At 38.3% G+C, this 21,313-nt stretch overlaps 1 protein-coding gene across 2 annotated transcripts in view; it reads left to right on the forward strand.

Annotated features, from left to right (window-relative positions):
- The window catches only part of NRF1 (nuclear respiratory factor 1), an 87,483-nt gene that overhangs the window by 27,293 nt on the left and 38,877 nt on the right, over positions 1–21,313 (forward strand). For both annotated transcript variants that reach the window (XM_052638573.1, XM_052638574.1), the window contains 3 exons: positions 7,267–7,407; positions 19,539–19,697; positions 20,729–20,926. In XM_052638573.1, coding sequence (XP_052494533.1) covers positions 7,267–7,407; positions 19,539–19,697; positions 20,729–20,926 — 498 coding nt within the window. The remainder of the gene's footprint in view (positions 1–7,266; positions 7,408–19,538; positions 19,698–20,728; positions 20,927–21,313) is intronic.

Consider the following 21,313-nt stretch of genomic DNA (forward strand, 5'->3'; position numbering starts at 1 on the left):
ATATGATAGCAAATCTGGCAACTCAGAAGTGGCCACAGGACTGGAAAAGGTCAGTTTTCATTCCAATCCCAAAGAAAGGCAATGCCAAAGAATGCTCAAACTACCGCACAATTACACTCATCTCACACGCTAGTAAAATGATGCTTAAAATTCTCCAAGCCAGGCTTCAGCAATATGTGAACCGTGAACTTCCAGATGTTCAGGCTGGTTTTAGAAAAGGCAGAAGAACCAGAGATCAAATTGCCAACATCCACTGGATCATGGAAAAAACAAGAGAGTTCCAGAAAAACATCTATTTCTGCTTTACTGACTATGCCAAAGCCTTTGACTGTGTGGATCACAATAAACTGTGGAAAATTCTGAAAGAGATGGGAATACCAGACCACCTGACCTACCTCTTGAGAAACCTGTATGCAGGTCAGGAAGCAACAGTTAGAACTGGACATGGAACAACAGACTGGTTCCAAACAGGAAAAGGAGGACGTCAAGGCTGTATGTTGTCACCCTGCTTATTTAACTTATATGCAGAGTATATCATGAGAAATGCTGGACTGGAGGAAGCACAGGCTGGAATCAAGATTGCTGGGAGAAATATCAATAACCTCAGATATGCAGATGATACCACCCTTATGGCAGAAAGTGAAGAAGAACTAAAAGAGCCTCTTGATGAACGTGAAAGAGGAGAGCGAAAAAGTTGGTTTAGAGCTCAACATTCAGAAAACGAAGATCATGGCATCTGGTTCCATCGCTTCATGGCAAATAGATGGGGAAACAGTGGAAAAACAGCGTCAGACTTTATTTTTTTGGGCTCCAAAATCACTGCAGATGATGATTGCAGCCATGACATTAAAAGATGCTTACTCCTTGGAAGGAAAGTTATGACCAACCTAGACAGCCTATTGAAAAGCAGGCATTACTTTGTCAACAAAGGTCCATCTAGTCAAGGCTACGGTTTTTCCAGTGGTCACGTATGGATGTGAGAGTTGGACTATAAAGAAAGCTGAGCGGCAAAGAATTGATGCTTTTGAACTGTGGTGTTAGAGAAGACTCTTAAGAGTCTCTTGGACTGTAAGGAGATCCAGCTGGTCCATCCTAAAGGAGATCAGTCCTTAGTGTTCATTGGAAGGACTGATGCTGAAACTGAAACTCCAATACTTTGGCCACCTGATGCAAAGAGCTGACTCATTTGAAAAGACCCTGATGCAGGGAAAGATTGAGGGCAGGAGGAGAAGGGGACGACAGAGGATGAGATGGTTGGATGGCATCACCGACTCAATGAACATGGGTTTTGGTGGACTCCGGGAGTTGTTGATGGACATGAAGGCCTGGCATGCTGCGGTTCATGGGGTCGCAAAGAGTCAGACATGACTGAGCTACTGAACTGAACTATGAAAAATCTAATGAAGTAGATAAATGAGCATACTAATTGAGAAAAATGATGAGGAAAACAAATACACAGTCTTAGAAGTGAGATGAGTTATAGTTGCAGATAAAAAATAGATTGAACATTGTAAGGAAATGATATGCATTAATTCTCTTCTTTTAAATTAAAAACCTCAACCAAGTGGATAATTTAATTAAAAAATAACCAAAATATATCCAAACCAGTAAGACAATAAACACATACAAAATTGAAAAAGTAATTAAACCACATCTCTCAAAGGGATACTACACTCTTGATTATTTCCAGTGACTTTTGTTAAACCTTCAAAGTATAGAATATTCCTTAATCCTATATATATATTGGTATTCAGGGTGGTATTAAAGAATCAGAGCTCATATTTACTGTAATCAGTTATACAGTGTACTCTGTCTGCATAATCTCATATTAGTAACAGTAAAAAATTATTTGAGTTTTATAATAATGTCTAACATTTACTGAATTCTGTGTTCTAGGTTATAAGTTATAAGCACTTTTCATGTATTATCTCATTAAATAATATTAAAACTGTGGTATTTGCATTTTGTCCTCCTGCCTGAAGCCGTCATTAACCTTTCTTGTTGTGCTTTTTTCTGGAGGCTGCTGGGAACTGAAAGATTTAAATTCCATAGGGCTGTTCATCTTTGGAATATGGATTTCAGAGTCAAAATTAGCAGTTTTTTACAAGTTTGTCAAAGGAGAATTGAAAATTTTACTGGGCCCTCTAATAGATGGTGTTGAAGCTTTTCTTATGTTTTCCAGGTTTTCATTTATTTCTTCATATTACATCCTTGCCCACAATTAGAATGTAAGTTTTAGACAGGTTAATTGAATCATGCACATAGGTTGGTGTTAATGTATATAGCTAAAAAGTTCGCTTTGGTGAAAACTGTGTTTAAGTTTTGATTTTGTGAGTGATTTCCCACACTGATTTTTCCTTTATGTGGCTCAGTGTCCTTACGTGTAAAATAAAGATAATAGCAACCTCACTGAGGAGAAATAGAAATTAAAGTTTATTATCTTTCTCCTATATGTAGTCTTTATGAAGAACTGGCATGAAAGGAATTGAACCTTGAAATCTCAAAAGACTTGGATGAAATTCTTATCTCATACTTTGTATCTAATGGGAATTGGTAAATGGTAGATTTTAAAGTTGTTGGATCGTAAGAACACTCTCCGTATGACTTACTGCTATTTCACATACTTTAATGAGCTTTGTAGGAATAGGCCTAGGAATCACAGTCACAGAAGCAAGATGTAGCTCAGGGTTTGTCACAGCTTCCTTGAAATCATCCTTCTGCCTTCGTTTAATTCCACCTTCCCAGTAGATCAGTGTACTCTGGAGTTGGTCATGATTTCTTGTTCTAAGTCATTCACATATTTAGATAAGTTTTTAAAAGATGGCTTTAGGTTACCTGAAACGTGGAAGCATATTTAAAAAGTAATAAAGTAAGGGACTTCCCTGATGGTCCAGTGGTTAAGAATCCGAGCTCCAATGCAGAAGGCATGGGTTAGATCCTTGGTTGGGGAACTAAGATCCCATATGCCACATGACACAGGCAATAATAATAATAATAATATAAAAAGTAATAAAGTAAAAGCCCTGTTGCTTGTTTATTAAGTTATGCAACAAATGGTTAAGACTGTTAGATACAAAGTATGAGGTAAGAATTCCATCCAGGTCTTTTGAGATTTCAAGGTTGAAAACAAGGGACCCAAGGGGTTGGGGAAAAAGAGATCTGGACTGAGGCAGGAGAGGAAAGAGGCTGACATTGGGACTGGAGAGAGAAGAGGATGAAGCCAGCAGATGCCATGGGCCACAGCCTGTGGCCTGGCTCTGTGCCAGGTGTGCTTCAGGATCCCTGATCTGAAGGCAGCCCTGTGCTTGGGCATCTCTTTATTATATTCATCAGATGACAGTGTAGTTTTAATCACAGAGGAGCTCATAGGTAAAAAATAATTTTAAAAATCTTTTTTGAGACCTTCCTGAAGCTATTTCTTTTATCCAGAAATACAAGTATATAGAAGGATTTTGATATCTTATCTGAGATTATTCTTGCAACCTCAGTAAAGGCCCATTGACCTTATGGTTGTAGCAGCCAATTCCTAAATCCTCAACAAGCTCGTTCAGTGCCCAGAACTCTTTAAGTCTCCTATAAATACCCTAAACACTTTGTCGCTGGTAATTATGAGAATGTTTTATCTGTACAATGTATTATCTGTACATGTCTGAATATGTGAAATGTTTCATAATGTATGTTGAAAAAATAAACAAAAGGTCTGGTTCCTGTGCTCAGTGATGTCATAACAATGGTTGTGTGCAACATAGACCAACGTAAGTGACACATGATTATTTGAGTCTGTTGGCATTTAAAAGAGTAAAAGAATTAGGACAGGAACACTTGGGAAGTTTTCTCAGAGAAAGTGGGATTGGAGTTGGTCTTGAATAATGGATAGTATTTGGATTAGAAACAGTTAAAGACCCAGAGATAGAAAGTGTGTTAGTCGCTCAGTCGTGTCCAACTCTGCGACCCCATGTACTGAAACATGCCAGGCTCCTCTGTCCATGGGAATTCTCCAGGCAAGAATACTGGTGTGGATTGCCATTTCCTTCTCCACAGAGATAGAAAAGAACTTGTTGTATGCAAAAGTAGTGAGGAGGCTGGCTGGCTAAAGAGGAAGGATGGTGAGCAAAGTTGCCTAGTAGGACTCTGGCTTATACATGGGGAACTCAAGAGGGTGCTTATTCACATAATCTATAGAGGTGAGCATGCATGGCTGTAGTTGGTGGCCTTGGCAGAGAATATTGGGAAAGCAAGGAATGATCAGAGTGGTTGAAATGCAATCCTGTAAGAAGTGGGGCATTGTAGGACTATTTTTGAGAAAAAAAGATAAACGATCGGAAGTGGCTGAACATATAGGCTTTGGAGCTACTTAAAAATTAATTTGACTTTCTGCTGTATTCCTATATGATTTGGGAATGTTACTTAAGCCCGAGTTTTCTTATCTGCAAAATGGATATAATGGTAGTTTCTTTATAAAACTAGGTGAGAATTAACTGAATAATGTATGCAGTGCTTGACACATAGCAAGTATTCAATAAATGGTATTTGATTATAGCAATCTTTCAGAAATTTTAAATGGCAGCAGTATAAAGAATGAATTGGAGGAGGAGAGCTTGGCAGGCAGACCAACTGAATTTGTTGTTAAGTGGTTTTTAACTTGAATTGTGAAACCAGTTAGTTGGCAGTGACATATTGGTATGAAATGACAAAGGCTTTAGCTGTGGATTTTGGAATAGAAAGTAGAAGTTTCTAAAACAAACCTGTATTTCATCATATCTGTGATACCATGAGTTATAGGATGCGCCATTATTTATGTGCCACAAAGAAAGAAAAAACACTGATAAACTTTGACATAGCGCTTACTATCACTTAGAATTTTTATTTTATACTTATTGAAAGAGCTTTTTCAGGCTTACTTAGAGACAGCTTTTGATCATACTGCTTTTGTAAATATGTAAAAAGGGAAATGTAAGTGAAATTTCTGATTTCAGAAATTGTTTTTTAGCTATTCCTAAAACTTTTTCACATTCAGAGTCCAATTCCGAATTACTTCCTGTTTCAGAGTCATCATTGTCTGCAAGGTTGCGGGTAATATATTGTCTTCCTTACCATCAGGAGCATGGGTGATGCTGCATTTCTGTAAAAAGAGCTCTGCTACTGTCTCTGAGACTTTTTCTCAGCTGTGACAAATTTGATGCTGGTGCTTTTCGGTCTTACCGGGAAGATCACTGGGGACGTTATCAGACAACAGCCAAGGTTCACATTCCTTTCTGAAATGGTGCTAAATGGTTTGCTGATTGAAAAGGCCTGGGGATTGCAGTTGTGCCTCCATAACAACCGTGTTTGCATATGTGCAGGCCATGACTGCTGTGCCCCATACCACATGTCTATAGCAATTTTAAGAGGGATCCGAGTTTCCAAAGGAATGATAAATGGCGGGGGGTGGGGGGGATTATCTCAGGACTGATAAATTAGGTAGAATTGAAATGCTAGCTTTATAACTCTGTGAAAGTTAGTTAACTTTACTAAGCAAACTTAGAAATACTGTGGTCACAACCTGAAGTTGTAAATTACTCTGAAGGATGTTCTCCCAGCATTTTTTTTTAAAATCAAGATATAATGGATAAATTCAGCAAAATGCCTGGATCTGAATTTCTGAAATTCTACTGACCCATAAAACGGCTGAAATTGTTTGAAACTGGCTATTAATGTAATAATAGTAATAAGCTAATAATTTTTATCTTTGAATGCAAGATGTTTCTGCACAATAAAAGTTTTTTATACTATTTTCATTTACTCTTACTATGGGCATATATACATATAATGGTTTAACCTGATACATTAAAGTTCAAAGACTATAACCTAGGCTTACTCAGTTTTTCTGTGGATTGGTAGTGTAAAAACTCTACTTATGATGTAGAAACCTAGAAATCAAAAAATATATATCCTTAAAGATGTCATGGCAGCACAGCTATTTACAGTAAATACATTGGCAATAATTTTTGAAACTTTCTCTTTAGAAACCAGGATAAAACTGAATGTAGAGTAATAATGATTTTATAAGTTTGCACTATTTTTCTTTCATCACCTTTGTTGTTGATCTGTTGGAAATTTCTTTAAAAGTTGTACATTGTAGCCAGTAATTCTTACTTTTCCATATGTTTGAGGTGGAGTATGGGGATTTTTCTCTTCTAATCTTTATAATGAGATATTTATAGGGAACTATATGGTGACTAAGAGTTCAGTCCAGGATTATAACATTGTTATAACTTCTGGGTAAACCTCATATTCTCTTACCTTTTTTTCTATGATGATGGCCTGAGCCCTGAAAGCAAGTTAATTTTCTATCCCATCTTGTTACATTTTTATAACTCCATGGCTTCCTTTATTATTCCTAAAGTGTCCTCATCCCCGCTGGTGTATTTCTGGTAAGTAAGTGAACCCATTATTGGTGGTGGTAGAATCCAGTGAACTCTCTACATTCTATAGAAGAATGTATACGTGTGCAGCTTGCTACTGTTCTGTTTTTTTGAGAGACTTTCACTGATAGTGGAAACAATGGAGTCAGAGCAGCAGTATCTGGCTCAGACATGGCCTTGGCAGAGTTACAGAGGCCTCACGGTTTTAAAGGTTACCTCTGTCACCAGGGAGTCCCCGACAGAGAGGAAGAGCACTTGACCTGTGGTGCGCGCTCTGGCCCCAGGCCTTACTGATAGTGGCGCCTGTGACACCCAGTATACACTTCTTGTTGTTTTTCTCTGATGCCTCTTGTACAGTTGATCTCCTGTTTGGCAGTCTAGCTTTGTAGGAAAACAGCGGGCATAGCAAAGTTTCAAAGAGGGTGCTTAGAGTTTTAGAGACATAAATCCTCAGTGATCTTGGAAATGATTTTGGTAATTAACTGCCACAGCTGGGTTTTATCAGATGGCCTGGGAAATGCAGAATATGAATACCATTCCTGTTAGATCTGAAACAGGTAATGGGGCCAGCGTTACTGAGAAAATGTGATTTTTAACTGAGGATCGGTATTTCTAGAAAACTCTTTCCTCTGGCTTCTTTATCCCATTGTTACCTGTAATTTCATCATCTTTTCATTTAATTCTATACGATGTGATGTCTTTGGGGCCAGCGGGTATTTTTATCCACTAGTTGTAGACATGTTTGTTCTTAGGGCTCTGCAGTGGTTGAGGGAGTCCAGCCCCACCCACTCCCTGGTTGCTTGGCACCAACCCTCCCTGGTTGTTGGGCATTTTGTTTACTTCTGCCCTTAATTCCCTGCAGGTGCGTAAGTACAAGAGCATGATCCTGGAAGACCTGGAGTCCGCCCTGGCAGAGCACGCCCCTGCGCCACAGGAGGTTAACTCAGAGCTGCCGCCTCTCACTATCGATGGAATTCCAGTCTCTGTAGACAAAATGACCCAGGTAAGGGGCGGGGAGTGAGGAGGAGAAACAGGTGGCACAGGTGTGGGCGGGCCTCACATCACTTTGTTTAGTTTTGTCCTCAGTGATCCACCATCAGAGTAAAATGCAGGCTGGAGTCTGATAGTAGCAACCCTGGGAAAGAAAATGTAGGCCAGAAGAATGCCCCCAGCCGAGGGCATGGATGTGGTCTTCTCCTCCTGTTGGCAGTTTTTTCCTTTCAGTTGGGCCTTCGGGTTACCTTCAGCTGGAATTGGTTTGGACAGGAAACTGTCAGAACTTTGATGAATCACAATCAAATGGGGCAAGAGACCTGCAGTCTCTCTTGGGCTGAGCTGTTCCTCTTTCCATATAAATTCTGAATTCCACCACACTGATGCCACAGGGGCCTCCCCTCTCCAGGGAATAAGAATGGAAAACTCGGAAGGACACCCTCCTGGGTCATTGCTTCCCTTCTCTCCCTTTGAGAGGGAAAGTCAAAATGTGCTAATCCTGGTAAATCATAACCTCAAGGGTTTTGCTGAGACTGTTCCTTTTGTTTTTTTAGCTCTAAAAGTGATAGCTTGATCAAGAACAAATGCCTTTTTTTATAACATATCTTCCTACCTTTTTTCTTTTTGAATACTTATAGCTTTAAATCCAGTTGTGAGTTTTCTTATCTTTGTGTTTTTTTTTTTTTTGGCGTGGCACATGGCATCCAGGATCTCAGTTCCCTGACCAGGTATTGAACCTGCATCCCTTGCAGTGGAAGCACAGGCTCTCAATCACTGGACTGCCAGAAAAGTCCCTTCTTTCTTTATCTTGTTCAGACTTCAGCAGCATTTATCATACTCCTTCCTTCTCGGAACTTTCTTCTTTCAGTTTCTGTACCCCACACCGTCCTGAATATCCTCCTGCCATTCTGCGTACTCCCTCTCAGCTCTTCTGCTAGCTCCGCTTCCTCTTCTTACTTGACCAGTATTGTTGTGTCCCAGGGCTCTATCTGTAGTTTTTCCCCAAGTAATCTCATCCTGTCAGGTGGGCTTTATATCCCATCTGTATGCGGTCTATACCCCAGCTTATATCACTAGTAGATTTTCAGTACTAGACAGGCCCAAAACAGAACTTTGATTGCCTCCACTCCCCGCTCCAAATCTGCTTCTCCCCTAGTACCCTCGCATCAGCTAACGGCTGCACAGTCCATCTGGTTGCTCAAGTCCCTGCATAGGAGTAATCCTTGGTTTCCTGTTTCGCCCTCACTACTCACCAACCACATTTAGTTTTGCAGCAAGTCATGTCATTTCACCTCTGAACGTACTCTGAATCTGACCATTCATCTTGGTCCGCTTTGCCACCCTTGCCCAAACCTTTAGCTTCTTGCATGGACTCTTTCAATTGGTCAGTTCTGCTGATCTCCTTTCTGTTGCAGTCCATGCTCTACAGAGCCACCAGAAATTGTTTGAAAAACTTAAATCAAGTAATATCACTCTTGTGTCAGCCCTTTAATGGCTCTCCACTATTCCTAGAATTAAATTCAGACACTGCCAAGGCCTCTGAGGCCCTATATAACCAGGCCTCTACCTCATTTCTCATTCTCCGCCTTAGTCACTGTGTTCTGGCCATGCTCATCCTCCTCCTTTCTGTCAAACACCCCAAACTCTTTCTTTCACTTCTGCTGTGTCCCCTGCCTGAAACATTATTCTCCCAGACTGTTGCATGATTGACCTTACCTTATTCAAAGTCTAGCTTAAATATCACCTCCTGAGACAAGCCTTTCTTGATTATCCCATCCAATGAAGCTCTCTCTTCACCACCAAGTCACAGACTAATACAGCCCCATTTTACTGTCTTTGCAAGACTTATCACTACCTGAAACTGTCTTATTTGTTTAATTTATACTTGTGTATGATCTGTTTCTTCAGCTAGAATTGAGAGCAAGGGCTTAGTTTCTTTCCATTCTTCGCCATGGTCCAGTATAGCTACCTGGCATCAGATAATATCTGTATTCTAAATACGGTTGACACTGTGTATCCATGATTTCTGCATCTGTGGATTCAACTGGGAAAAAATTGCAGAAAGTTCCAAAAAGCAAAATTTGAATTTGCAGCACTGGTACCTATTTATACTAGGTATTAGTATAGGTATTACAGGTAATATAGAGACAGTTCAAAGTGTACAGCAGGATGTGTGTAGGTTATGTGCAGATCCTGTGCCAGTTTATGTAAGGGACTGGAGCATCCTCTAATTTTGGCTACCTGTGGTGGGCTTCTGCAACCAATGCCCCAAAGATACCAAGGGGCTGCTATAGTAATAGTATCTGTTCAGTAGATGACCTGAAGGTCAGAACACGAATGAGTCCAGTATCATGGGTAACTGGTTCGCGAGGCTCCCGAGGAGGCATTCATGCAGTGCAGACATTAATGCTGCAGCTCAAGGGGTGGCGCCATTTTTTTTAGTTGCTAGTCTAAACTAGCAACTTGGTCTGAAGTAATGCAGTATTTTATAAATATAAAGCTAAATTGTAATCTTTTGATTGTTGGAATCCTAGATCTTTCTGTGGATACTTGAAGCATCTCTAGATAATGGTTCAAAAAGGAAAACATTACCCAAACTTTTTTCCTGTCACTTCATACCTGCTATTATTAATACATTGGGCTATTCTGACTGGTTAAAGAAAACATAAGGTGAATTTTACCTGATTAATGTAAAGAATCTACTCTATCTCAGATTTAAAGTACATTTAAAGCTGACTAAGCTTCTGATTAAGAGGCTTAATTAATCAGAAGTAAGGAGTAATCATTAAGAAGAAGGAATGTACCATGTTTAAGAAACTCTTCTCCTGCCATGGGAGTGTTTTGCTTCTTTGTCACATTTGGTGTGTTTAGTGGAAATAATCTGAGATTTTTATTATATTAAATCATGGCTACTGATAATTAGGAAAGTTTGCTGATGATCATAGAAGTCAGAGCAGACAGTTTAATTATCATGTTGGGGGTAAAACATTTGAAACTATTTTTTCATTTTTGTGAAATATGTACTCAGGAGAGCTTGGTGCAGTGGTGCATCCAAGGGAAGCTGGTACCAAGTCATGAGTCAGTTTCAGAGGTGCTTGGTTGGAAGCTACATCTTCTTTATGGTTGTACATTCCCTCCCTACCCTTCTCACCACAGATGACAAGTGAAAAATAACACATGGCAAACAAAACGGATGGTGAGGAGGAGTGAGCAGAATGATGAAAAACCCAGCTCCCAGCTGAATGGAAATTTCTGAATATTCCAATCCTGGGGGTGCCCCTATTGATCCTAAAACTATTAAGGGTAGTAAAAGCAGAGTTTAGTTTCAAACCAAACCTAGATAGGCAAGGTAATGGGAATATAAAGCATCAGCAATAGAATATACATTGGTAAAATTTTTCCAGAGAGCAGGTTGGCAAAATTTTCAATGTGCGTGTCATGCCCTCCAAGTAAGCAAAGATATATGCTCATGGCATTGTTTACAAAACGAAAATCTGAGAATAATGTGACTGAATAAATTATAGTAGTGGTGTTTACCTGGAAAGAAGAGCAGCTTAGCCCAGAAGAGACTAGAGGTGAATATGCAGTGAAATATTAGCTACTAGAAATGATGATTATTTCTCTGTCACAGTAGACTAATACTATGGTATATTAAATTAAAAACTGATGATAAAATAGCATTTCTTTTATATATATATATATATATATATAATTTAAAGAGTTTAGGACTTTATTTCTGTTTGTTTGTTTCTACTAGGGGACCTAGATTTTTCCATTCAGGGAATACAGAATTAATTGATCTCATTTGTTTAAAACATAAACACAAAACTTGCGCGTGTGTGTGTGAAATTTTAAAGGTGTATACACCAATATTAACAGTGATTATCACTGTGTGGTGGCATTATGGGTGATTTTCATTGTCTTTGTCTAATAAGCGTGAATTACTTTTGTAACCATAGAAACCCAAAATTGAATTTTTTGAAGTGCAGGTTTTATGATGTTTCTGCTTTGTCCAATGATTTTTTTTTTTTTTTTAGTGTTCTGGTGAAGATGTCAACTGTTTTGTTTTTTGTTTTTTAATTCTCTCCTGTAGCTACTGTGTGTTGGAAGGCACAATACTAATTCTTTATAGGAGTATCTCATTTAATCCTTGCTGTCCAGTGTGAGAGTGTTTATGTATGTATATAATTTCTATTTTATAATCAAGGAAGAAGAGCTCAAATATGATCTGTAACCATAAAGGACAAAGTGGATACCAGTTTTGGATACCAAATTAAGTTTAAGTGTATACCAATTCTAGAGACCATGATTTCCTTGAAGTGATAAAATTCCAGATTTGTAAAAGTGCACTAGAATAGAGATGGACTTGGGTTAACCAGACAGCTCAACTAATCTTCTCTGCACTGAGTGCTATGGAGATGACTACTTTAGAAATATAATTCGATATACAACCAAAAATGAGTTCTGAATCATCCAAAGAGAGTAAATTGCATTCAGTATTGTTTCGATGTTATATGTTCCTTTATTTTGATTCTTTAAAAATTAGAAAGTTAGCATAGTTAGTTAAAGTCAGAAGATTAGTCTTTAAGTCCCAGCTCTGCTGCACAGTAGCCCTGGTTCCTAGTTTCATCTAATGAAAGTGAGAAAACATATGCATTCCATCCTTAGGGAACTGGAGGTAGAAAAAATGAGATGTTATATTGAAAAGTACTTCAGAAACTAAGGAATCACACAAAGTATTACTACTAATTAGAAATGCTAGATATATATGTTACCTATATTGAATAATCTAAACATAACATTTCTCACTCATTTTTCACTTAGAGAAACTTAATGAACCTAGAATTTTGATTTTGCTCAGCAGTGAAGTACAACAGTACAGTTCACAGGGTATTAAAGAATTGAGGCAGAAAGAGAGGAAACAACTTAGGGACTGAAGCAAGCTAGTGACAAACGAATAGAACTTAGGCTGGAGTCCATACTGCCAGTGCTTGCTTCTCCCTCTCTGTCTCTCCCCCGACTCCTGTCACTCTCTCTCTCTGTTTTTGTGTAAAACTATATTGTGATCACCACTCAGATTGAGCGTTTCAGGTCATCTACACTGAACAGTTACTGTTACAAAACAATTTCTTGATTTTCTCTGACAGTCATCAAAATTGCCTTCTACAACAGATTGAAATTAAGATACTAATAACATAGTATTTTAAATTCTGTGTGAACTGAATGCCCTGATTCTTTTAGGAATTAGCTTATTAGTTTTGGTTTTTGTTGTGTTTTGCTTATCTTTGGTAAAAGTATAATTCTGTATGAACAAATAGATTGTTTACCTGAAAAGCTTCTGTTTTTACTGTTATAAATCTATCTTGATTCTGATATTTTTGTGTTTATCCAGCAAAAACCACACAGCTCTGTAGTATTTTTAGTGAAAAAATGAAAACGTGAATTTCTAGACTCCTTTAAGAACAGTAGCTAGACTTTATCCCATTTCTGTCTGCCTCTTTGCATAAGAATTGAAGGAGGTTGAGAAAAGGCTTAGGAGAAGAAATCATTAATTTAATATAGATTCTGCAACCTCTAATTAAATCATCTTTTTCAGAGGTTTTGAAAGCCAGTTTAGCAAAATTTTCTAGGATACTTCAGATCAGAGACCAGAGGATGGCCTGATTGTGCTTTTCAAACTTCAGTGTACAAAGAAATCACCTGAGAGTCTTGTTTGTTTAAATGTGGATTATGAATCAGGGCTGGAGTGGGACCTGCGATTCTGCTTTCTACCTTCTAAGTGATGCCAGTGCTGCTGGCTCTCAGACTGTACTTTGAGTTTAAGGACTTAAATCATTTCTTACAGAGTCTTTAAGTAATAATTACGATTTTGCTGGTAGAAAATCAGTTATGTTCTTTACCACATTAGAGTTCTATAGGAGTCTTCTTGTTCTTGGGAGGTTGTTAATCTTTTTGGAATTTGTGTTAGAAAATATCTAGGCAAAGAATTATAGAATAAATACCTCTGGAGAGAACAGGCTGGAATTATTGGTTAAAATCCACTCCTTCTCACCTCTCCCTTTCTTCTCCTTCCTTGAACTTATTGCCCTCCCCTTACTCTCACTGGGGCAGTCTTTGTTGCTTTAATATCCCCTTGGAGTAATGATGCAACAGGATAGTAATTCTTCACCAGTTTTCAGGGGAATCTTCAGAAACATTCAGCACCATGTGATTACTTCTTTGAAAGAAATTATTCACAGGGATTAATAGGTTTTACTCAGAAAACATTCATCAGTTATCAAGTTAGGTTTTTTTGAGTATTATTTTGCTTTGTTTTAAAAAAGCATATATTTTCCCTTTTCTCCTCAAAGGCTAGGAAATTATGCTATGTGAAATATGCCAAACACGAAGGACAAATATTGTGTGATTCCACTTACATGAGGTATCTAGAATGGGCAAATACATAAAGATGGAAAGTAGAATAGAGGTTACCAGGGTTTGGGGGAATAGAAATGGGGAGTTATTGTTTAATAGATAGAGAGTTTCTGTTTCATGGTGAATGGGCTCTGGAAATAGCGGTGATGATTGTACAACATTGCAAATGTACTTAGTGCCACTAAACTGTATATTTTTAAATGATAAATCTCATGTATATTTTACTACAATTAAAAAAAATTTTAAATAAGAAGGGTTGGATAAGAAGTAATTAGTTCAGTGGTCCTCAAACTTGGCTGCACAGTAGAACCACCAGGGGAACTTAAAATCCTAGTGCCCAGGTCATGCCCTAGACCAATGAGACCAGAATATTTGGGGATGAGATTTAGGCTTCTGCAGTATTTAAACTCCCCAGACAGTTCCATTGTGCAGTGAACTTTGAGAACCACCGTTACGGATCACAGGTCCTAACTGCTTCTCCTACTGTCATGTCAGAGTCTGTGTGCAGAGCAGGCTTTTCTTACTGTCTAAAATGATCAAAAAGTACCAATGTGTCTGATGCTATTCCACATCTTGTAGATGTTAGGTAGGCAGGATGCGATCAAGAGAAAAGAAAAATAACAAAAACATTGGCTGTGTTCTTAAATAGAGCACAGCCTGTTTTGAGTAGAGTAAAATAATTCAGGGTATATTCAGGAATACTAAGGGAAGGGAACATGCATTTATATTCCATATTCAGGACAGAACTAGATTAGAGAAAAATAATTGTGTACTGTATGGCAAAGAATATCTAGAACAGATGACTATTTCTTTCAAATTAGTGAAAAGATAATTAGAAAAATAAAGTCTTATGAATTGTAAAGAAAAACAATCAATACACATATAAGTCTCAGCCTCACTAGTAATGATAATTAAAATAAATCATTTCTCCCATATCCAATGAGCCAAAATAAAAAAGAATAATTAAAAAATGTGAAGGCAGCTCAGGAGGCTACATGTGAACACCCCGTGCACCCCACACTCTTGAGGCAGCTGGCGGGCAAGAGCCAGGACCTGTCTCGGCCCAGCGGCTTTGGACAGTGCACAGGTGCTGGAGCTATGCTCTTCTTCCCTTTTGGAAGCAAAACAAAGGAAAAATGTGAAAAGTGAAGGGAGGTTTTGAAATAATGGGTTTTGTTCTGCCCATTTGGTGGGAATAAGATTGACAAAATCTTTTAGGAATATAGTTATGCAGTATCTGTGAAAATGTTAAATGCATACTCACAGGTGTGCTCAAAGAAGCATGTCCAAGCACTGTGTTAGTGTTACTCGCTCAGTCGTGCCCGACTCTTTGCAACTCCATGGACTACAGCCCACCAGGCTCCTCTGTCCATGAGATTTTCCAGGCAAGGATACTGGAGTGGGTTGCCGTTTCCTTCTCCAGGGGATCTTCCCAACCCAGGGATTGAACCCGCGTCTCCTGCACTGCAGGCAGATTCTTTACCAACTGAGCTACAACCTAAATGGTTATCAGTAGGAGAATGGTTAAATAAATTGGAAAAATCTGTCCTGTGGATACTAGGCAACTACTTTTTTTTTTTTAATGAGATTATTCTAGCTGTACTACCATGAGCAGATCTCTATGGCAAAATGTTGAGTAGAAAAAGTGAATTATACTAAAATATGTAAATATGTGTGTTTTTTCCATCACATAAAACTGTGCCTTTCCAGCATATATCTGTGCAAATGCATAGAATTTGACCTATAAGAAAGGATGTTCATCAAATTAATGTCTCTGGACAGGTAACTAGATTAGGGAAGGATGGATCAAAAAGGGTTTTGACCTTATCTGTGTTATTTAGATTTAGATACAGAAGAGCACAGTTAGGATAAGGTAACAGAAACTGACCAGTCTGAGACTCCTTCAAAGAGAAGGTAGAATTTTAAGAACGTTTTGATTAATGGGAGAGAGACAGTGTAATGGATTGATGTTGTATGGAGACAGAGGCAGAAGTGTTGGCTTGAGAGAGGAATGTCTTCATTGGCTGTCCCTTGAATTCTGCGATTTTATCTTTCCTTCCAAACTTGTTTTTCCTGTGTTTCCATGAAAGTGTGTTTTATGGGAAAATGAGATTAAGAGAAACCAGTGTTTCTGCTGGCCCTCCTGGGGAATGTGGGGACATAGGATTGGTGTTTCTAGTAAGGAAAAGTCACTTTCATTACCTCTATGAACAGAGGTTAGGGATACAAATAATTCCCGATAATGAGCAAGAAAATAATTTTGTTTTTATTTTCTAATGCCCTTTAAATATCCATCTGAGTATGATAGGGACTATCAACTGGAAGTTCATAATGTTAAATTAAAATAATGAAGCCACACTCTGAAAGTTCTTCGGTTTTCCTTCTCTGCTCTGTTGCTGTTTTCCTGTGGGATGTAGAAAACATTGTCTTTTAATGTGGCTTGATTTTAAGCTGTTATGTCTTTAAATATGTTGCATATTCTCCAAACTCTTCAGTAGATATGGGGTTGGCAAACATTTTATTTTGAAAGGCCTTTTCTTGGTAACTGAACCTAAGTGGACACCTGAAGCCTCAAAATTCCTCATCTCGATTACATGCAGAGCGAAGAGAGAGGGAATGAGAAGAGTAGTTGGGAATATATAAGGGTAATGTATTGTTGGACCACAAAGAAGTGTCTGAATTTACAAGTGGAAAATTTACAGCATAATAAGAAGTATTGTTTCATTTTGGCCAGATTAAAACTTTAAGAGTTAGAAAAATCTTCTTTTTAAAAACTATCTGTGGTTTCTGTATAATATTTATTTTTGATTGCCACTGGCACGATGTAACATATTTTTTCTTTGCTGAATGTGCCCTGGAAGGAGTGGTGTTTTCTATTCTCTGCTGATTTGAGGTGGGCGTACTAACCAAGCTGGACACTCGAAGCCGGTCTTGAGCCTTAAATTAGAATGAGAGGTCAGAAAAGCTTGTTGCAGCCCAATTAAAGGACAGCCAGAGAGGACAGGCTTTACCTTTGCTCATCCTGTTGATTGTCTCCCCTGCGGATTAAAGACAAACCTTCCTTAACAAGCACATTGAGTAGCTTGGGTTTCCAAAACTCTCCAGGACCAGTAATTAATCCAACTGGTAATGAGAGCACAGTGTTGAATTCTGGAAAGAAATCATTTAACTCTTTCTTTACTAGATAGCTCATTTCCGTTTATTAATATCCCTTTGTGAACACTCATTATTTGGAACAGTATAAAAATAGTGTAGTGGAAAATTGCCTTTATCACGTTATCTCTGTGCACTTAAATGCAGAAATTGTCCTTCATCCCTAAACTGTACGTACTTGAAAAGTTAACTTTTCTGGTAGGAAGTGCTTTTTGCTTTTTATTTTGATATAGAGGCAAATTTTGTACAGTTGATAGTACTTTTAAAAGTTAAGATCTGACTCTGTATTGAAATTTGTTAATTTCACTCTGGGTCCATTTTTTAACTTAATGGGATTTTTTTTTTTTTTTTTTTTTTTGGTCTGTGGAAGTCACTTTCCTTTGTGCTGCTTCTGTTTCTGCTGCCTCTCATTAGCCCCTACTGTCTTCTTCCTAGGGCTTTGAAATATTTCCCATCTAGAAATTCTAGCAAATCTTTTCAGACTTTTACGAAAACTTTCATTTTTTTTTTTGTTAATTTAGAGATATTTGGCCTTCTTGTTTCATTATCTCTTCATTCTATGGATGTAAAGAACTCTCCTTTTGAAGACTCTTAATAGAATAAAAGAAAGGGGAGACGTAAAAATCTGTGATACAAGTTTATTTTGTTTACACATCTGAGAAAGCTATTGTTTCTTTATATGAAGAAATGTAAATATTGTGAGGATTGAACCTTTTCCTTCTCTATATAACTGAGGCTAGAGAAAGACACACTCCCAGGAAGCCAGGATAAAGGGAAAAATGACTTTGAGATGCATTTTCTTAAAATAACTGAAGAAGTGACCTCATGAGCCAGCTGATAGCCTGGGTCTGCAAATGGATACATTTCTATTAGCCTGCTGCTTGATGCCACAGAGCCAAATATATAACAGAGTGTATTATATCATATCCTGCAGGCAGGAGACTGTCTGGGAGACAAGGGAGACTTAGAAAGAGAGGTGAAATAGCAGGCTTGGGACACAAATGAGCAATGTAAATACTGTCAACCAAAACTTTTTATTAGGTGAACATTACCGATTTGGGTTTGTGATTCCATATTATCTGCTAATTTCTATCATCTTTCAATTAAATAATATTTAAATGAGAAAGCTTGATGTTTAAGTAGGTTCTTCAATACAGGGTTGCTATACTCATTCTCTCATTAATACTTAAGTATTCCCATTTCTGTTTTTTTTCTTTCTCTACAAGCTATAAGTCCATGTCCTTGGGTCTGACTCATGCTAAAATTGTTCTCATTTTGGTCATAAGAGGCAATATAAGTGTGTCCTTAGATGTTGCTTATGTCTGGAGTACTATAGACCATCAGGTTCAGAAGAAAGCAGTAGGTCTGAGGGGGAAGACTATAACTTGATAAACTGATTCTCTTGCCAAAAATCATTGTTAGCAATTAAGAATATTCACAAAGTAGCCTCCCCTTCTCCCGCAGCATACACACACATTGTGGTAACCATGCCAGAAGACAAAGAATGGTAGTTGTCTCTGTGGTTTAACATCTGTTTGGTCTGGATTTGATTTGTAAAATAATCTGGATTAAATCTATAATATGTTTAAGGTCAACACATGTGCCATTATGTTACTATATGTCAGACTCACAGACATTGGACTACCTTACTAAAAACTTTGTAGAAGAGTTTTAGAGTTATTTTCCCTTTTTATTAAGTAAATCCCATTTATTTTCATATATTTTCATATAGTCAGTCGTGTTACTGAATTCTCTTATTGTTTATAGTGGTTTTTCATTTTATTCTCTAGGGAGATACACAGTCATTCTATTTACAAATAACAGTGATTTTCATCTGTTCCTCACCTCTTATTTCTCTCATTTTATTGTTCTGATTACTATCTCCAAAACAACACTTTTTTTTTTTTTTTTTTTTCTAAAAACATGTTGACTTTGTTTGACACCTTATATGCATAGATGTTCTAGAAGGGAGATGAGCTATAGCATCAATAGAACCTTAGGGGTAGAAATCAAACACAAGACTAAATATTCTTGATCTTATAGGAACAAGTGTATGACATGCAGCTTAAGGTGCACTTTATCAACATATGTATAATTCTCCATCACTCATGGAGCTCTAGTAACCTATGGGAAGCAGTCAGTTCTAACATCACAATTTGGAATTCTCTAGGACCCTCCAGGTGGAGAAGGCAATGGCACCCCACTCCAGTACTCTTGCCTGGAAAATCCCATGGACAGAGGAGCCTGGTAGGCTACAGTCCATGGCGTCGCTAAGAGTCGGACACGACCGAGCAACTTCACTTTGACTTTTCACTTTCATGCATTGGAAAAGGACATGTCAACCCACTCCAGTATTCTTGCCTAGAGAATCCCAGGGATGGGGAGCCTGGTGGGCTGGCGTCTATGGGGTCGCGCAGAGTCGGACATGACTGAAGTGACTTAGCAGCAGCAGCAGCAGCAGCAGCAGCAGGACCCTCTAGGAAGGCTATTTTATAATCTTAGAATTTGTTGGGAGACACAAACATATCCCAGATGTATTTCATGACTACTGATAACTATGCTCTTGTTTTCCAGGCCCAGCTTCGGGCATTTATCCCAGAGATGCTGAAGTACTCTACAGGTCGGGGGAAACCAGGCTGGGGCAAAGAAAGCTGCAAGCCCATCTGGTGGCCTGAAGATATCCCATGGGCAAACGTTCGGAGTGATGTGCGCACGGAAGAGCAGAAGCAGAGGGTGAGGTTTCTCTAGCCTGAGTTTCCTATTGCTTTTTCATTCTGAGTCAACCAGCTCATTTTTGTTGTTCTACTTCTTAGGCTATAAAAAATCTAAAAACGTGTGTAGTAGTCAAACCTGTCCTCGAAAAGAAGTTTAATATCCATTGATTCCCATTTATCAGTCCATCACCATAAAGACTTGGGATAGGTCTATGAATTTATATTTCTTTCTGCAGTTGCCTTTTGGACTATTGTAATTTTATAAGGTGCTTGGAAAATTAAAGAAACTCGAAGTAAAAGTATTAATCACTTTGCTTATTAAGTCACTTCAGTTGTGTCCAACTCTTTGTGACCTTATGGATGGAGCCCTCCAGGCTCTTCTGTCCATGGGATTCTCCAGGCAAGAATACTGGAGTGGGTTGCCATGCCCTCCTCCAGGGGATCTTCCCGACCCAGGGATCGAACCCATGTCTCTTAAGTCTCCTGCATTGTCAGGCAGCTTCTTTGCCACTAGTGCCACCTGGAAAGCCCCATTAATCACTTTGAAGACTCAGAAATGTCCTTATTTCTGGTTAGCAAGAATCACTGTTGAAAATACATATAGAGAGATGTGAAACTAGTCAAGTCTGATGATAATGAAACATTTTAAAAAAGAAGAAAGACTAAACCAGGTATCCTCCCTTACTTGTTCTGCATATTTGTTTTTTGGTTAGCTTTTAAATTTTACTAAGAATCTTAAATAAAATTCTTGACAAAAGAGTAACCTTCTTTTATGAGAGGTTTACAAGTTGACCTCAGGTTAGAGTAGGGTATAAAACCCAAAAGCTAATCCAGACCTTGATCAGGAAGGAAACCAGTGTGAAATCTCTGGTACTTGGTGCTGAATTTCCTTGTGTTCAGATGGGTCTGTGAGAAGTAATCCTGAAGAGAGTTACCCATCCCAGTTTGATTTGGTTTGTTTGATAGCTAACCAGCTGCTTATTCCCCAGTGGAACTAAATAACCAGCATTCTTTGTGACTTTATGTGCTTTTCTGGTCTTTTGATGACAGGTTTCATGGACCCAAGCACTACGGACCATAGTTAAAAACTGTTATAAACAGCATGGGCGGGAGGACCTTCTCTATGCTTTTGAAGATCAACAAACACAAACACAGGCCACAACCACACACAGTATAGCCCACCTGGTACCATCGCAGACCGTAGTCCAGACTTTCAGTAACCCTGATGGCACTGTCTCGCTTATCCAGGTGAGTAAACCTTACGGTGAGTAAACCAGATTGTGATTTCTGAAGCAGGGCAGGAGTTTTATCCTTTATCTCTCTTTATGTAGAGAGTTTTATCTACATAAATTCTTATATGAACTTTATATAGCGCCCTAAGATCTTACTACCTGAACTTGATTTTTTAAATAATATTTTAAATTGCATGTATTTTGCTAAATACAGAGCTATAGATAGCTTTTCTGTATATTTCCAAATCAAAGCTCTGTTCAAAAAAGGTTTTCATTTTTTGTTATTTTACTCTGTTAGTGGCCAGGAAGTAGTCCTTCTGAATTACCTCTTCTGAGGTAAAACACAATTTGTTGGTAGATGATTTCAGTTCAGTCGCTCAGTTGTGTCCGACTATGCGACCCC

Source organism: Budorcas taxicolor, chromosome 4 (genome assembly GCF_023091745.1).
Source record: "Budorcas taxicolor isolate Tak-1 chromosome 4, Takin1.1, whole genome shotgun sequence".
Classification (NCBI taxonomy): Eukaryota; Metazoa; Chordata; class Mammalia; order Artiodactyla; family Bovidae; genus Budorcas; species Budorcas taxicolor.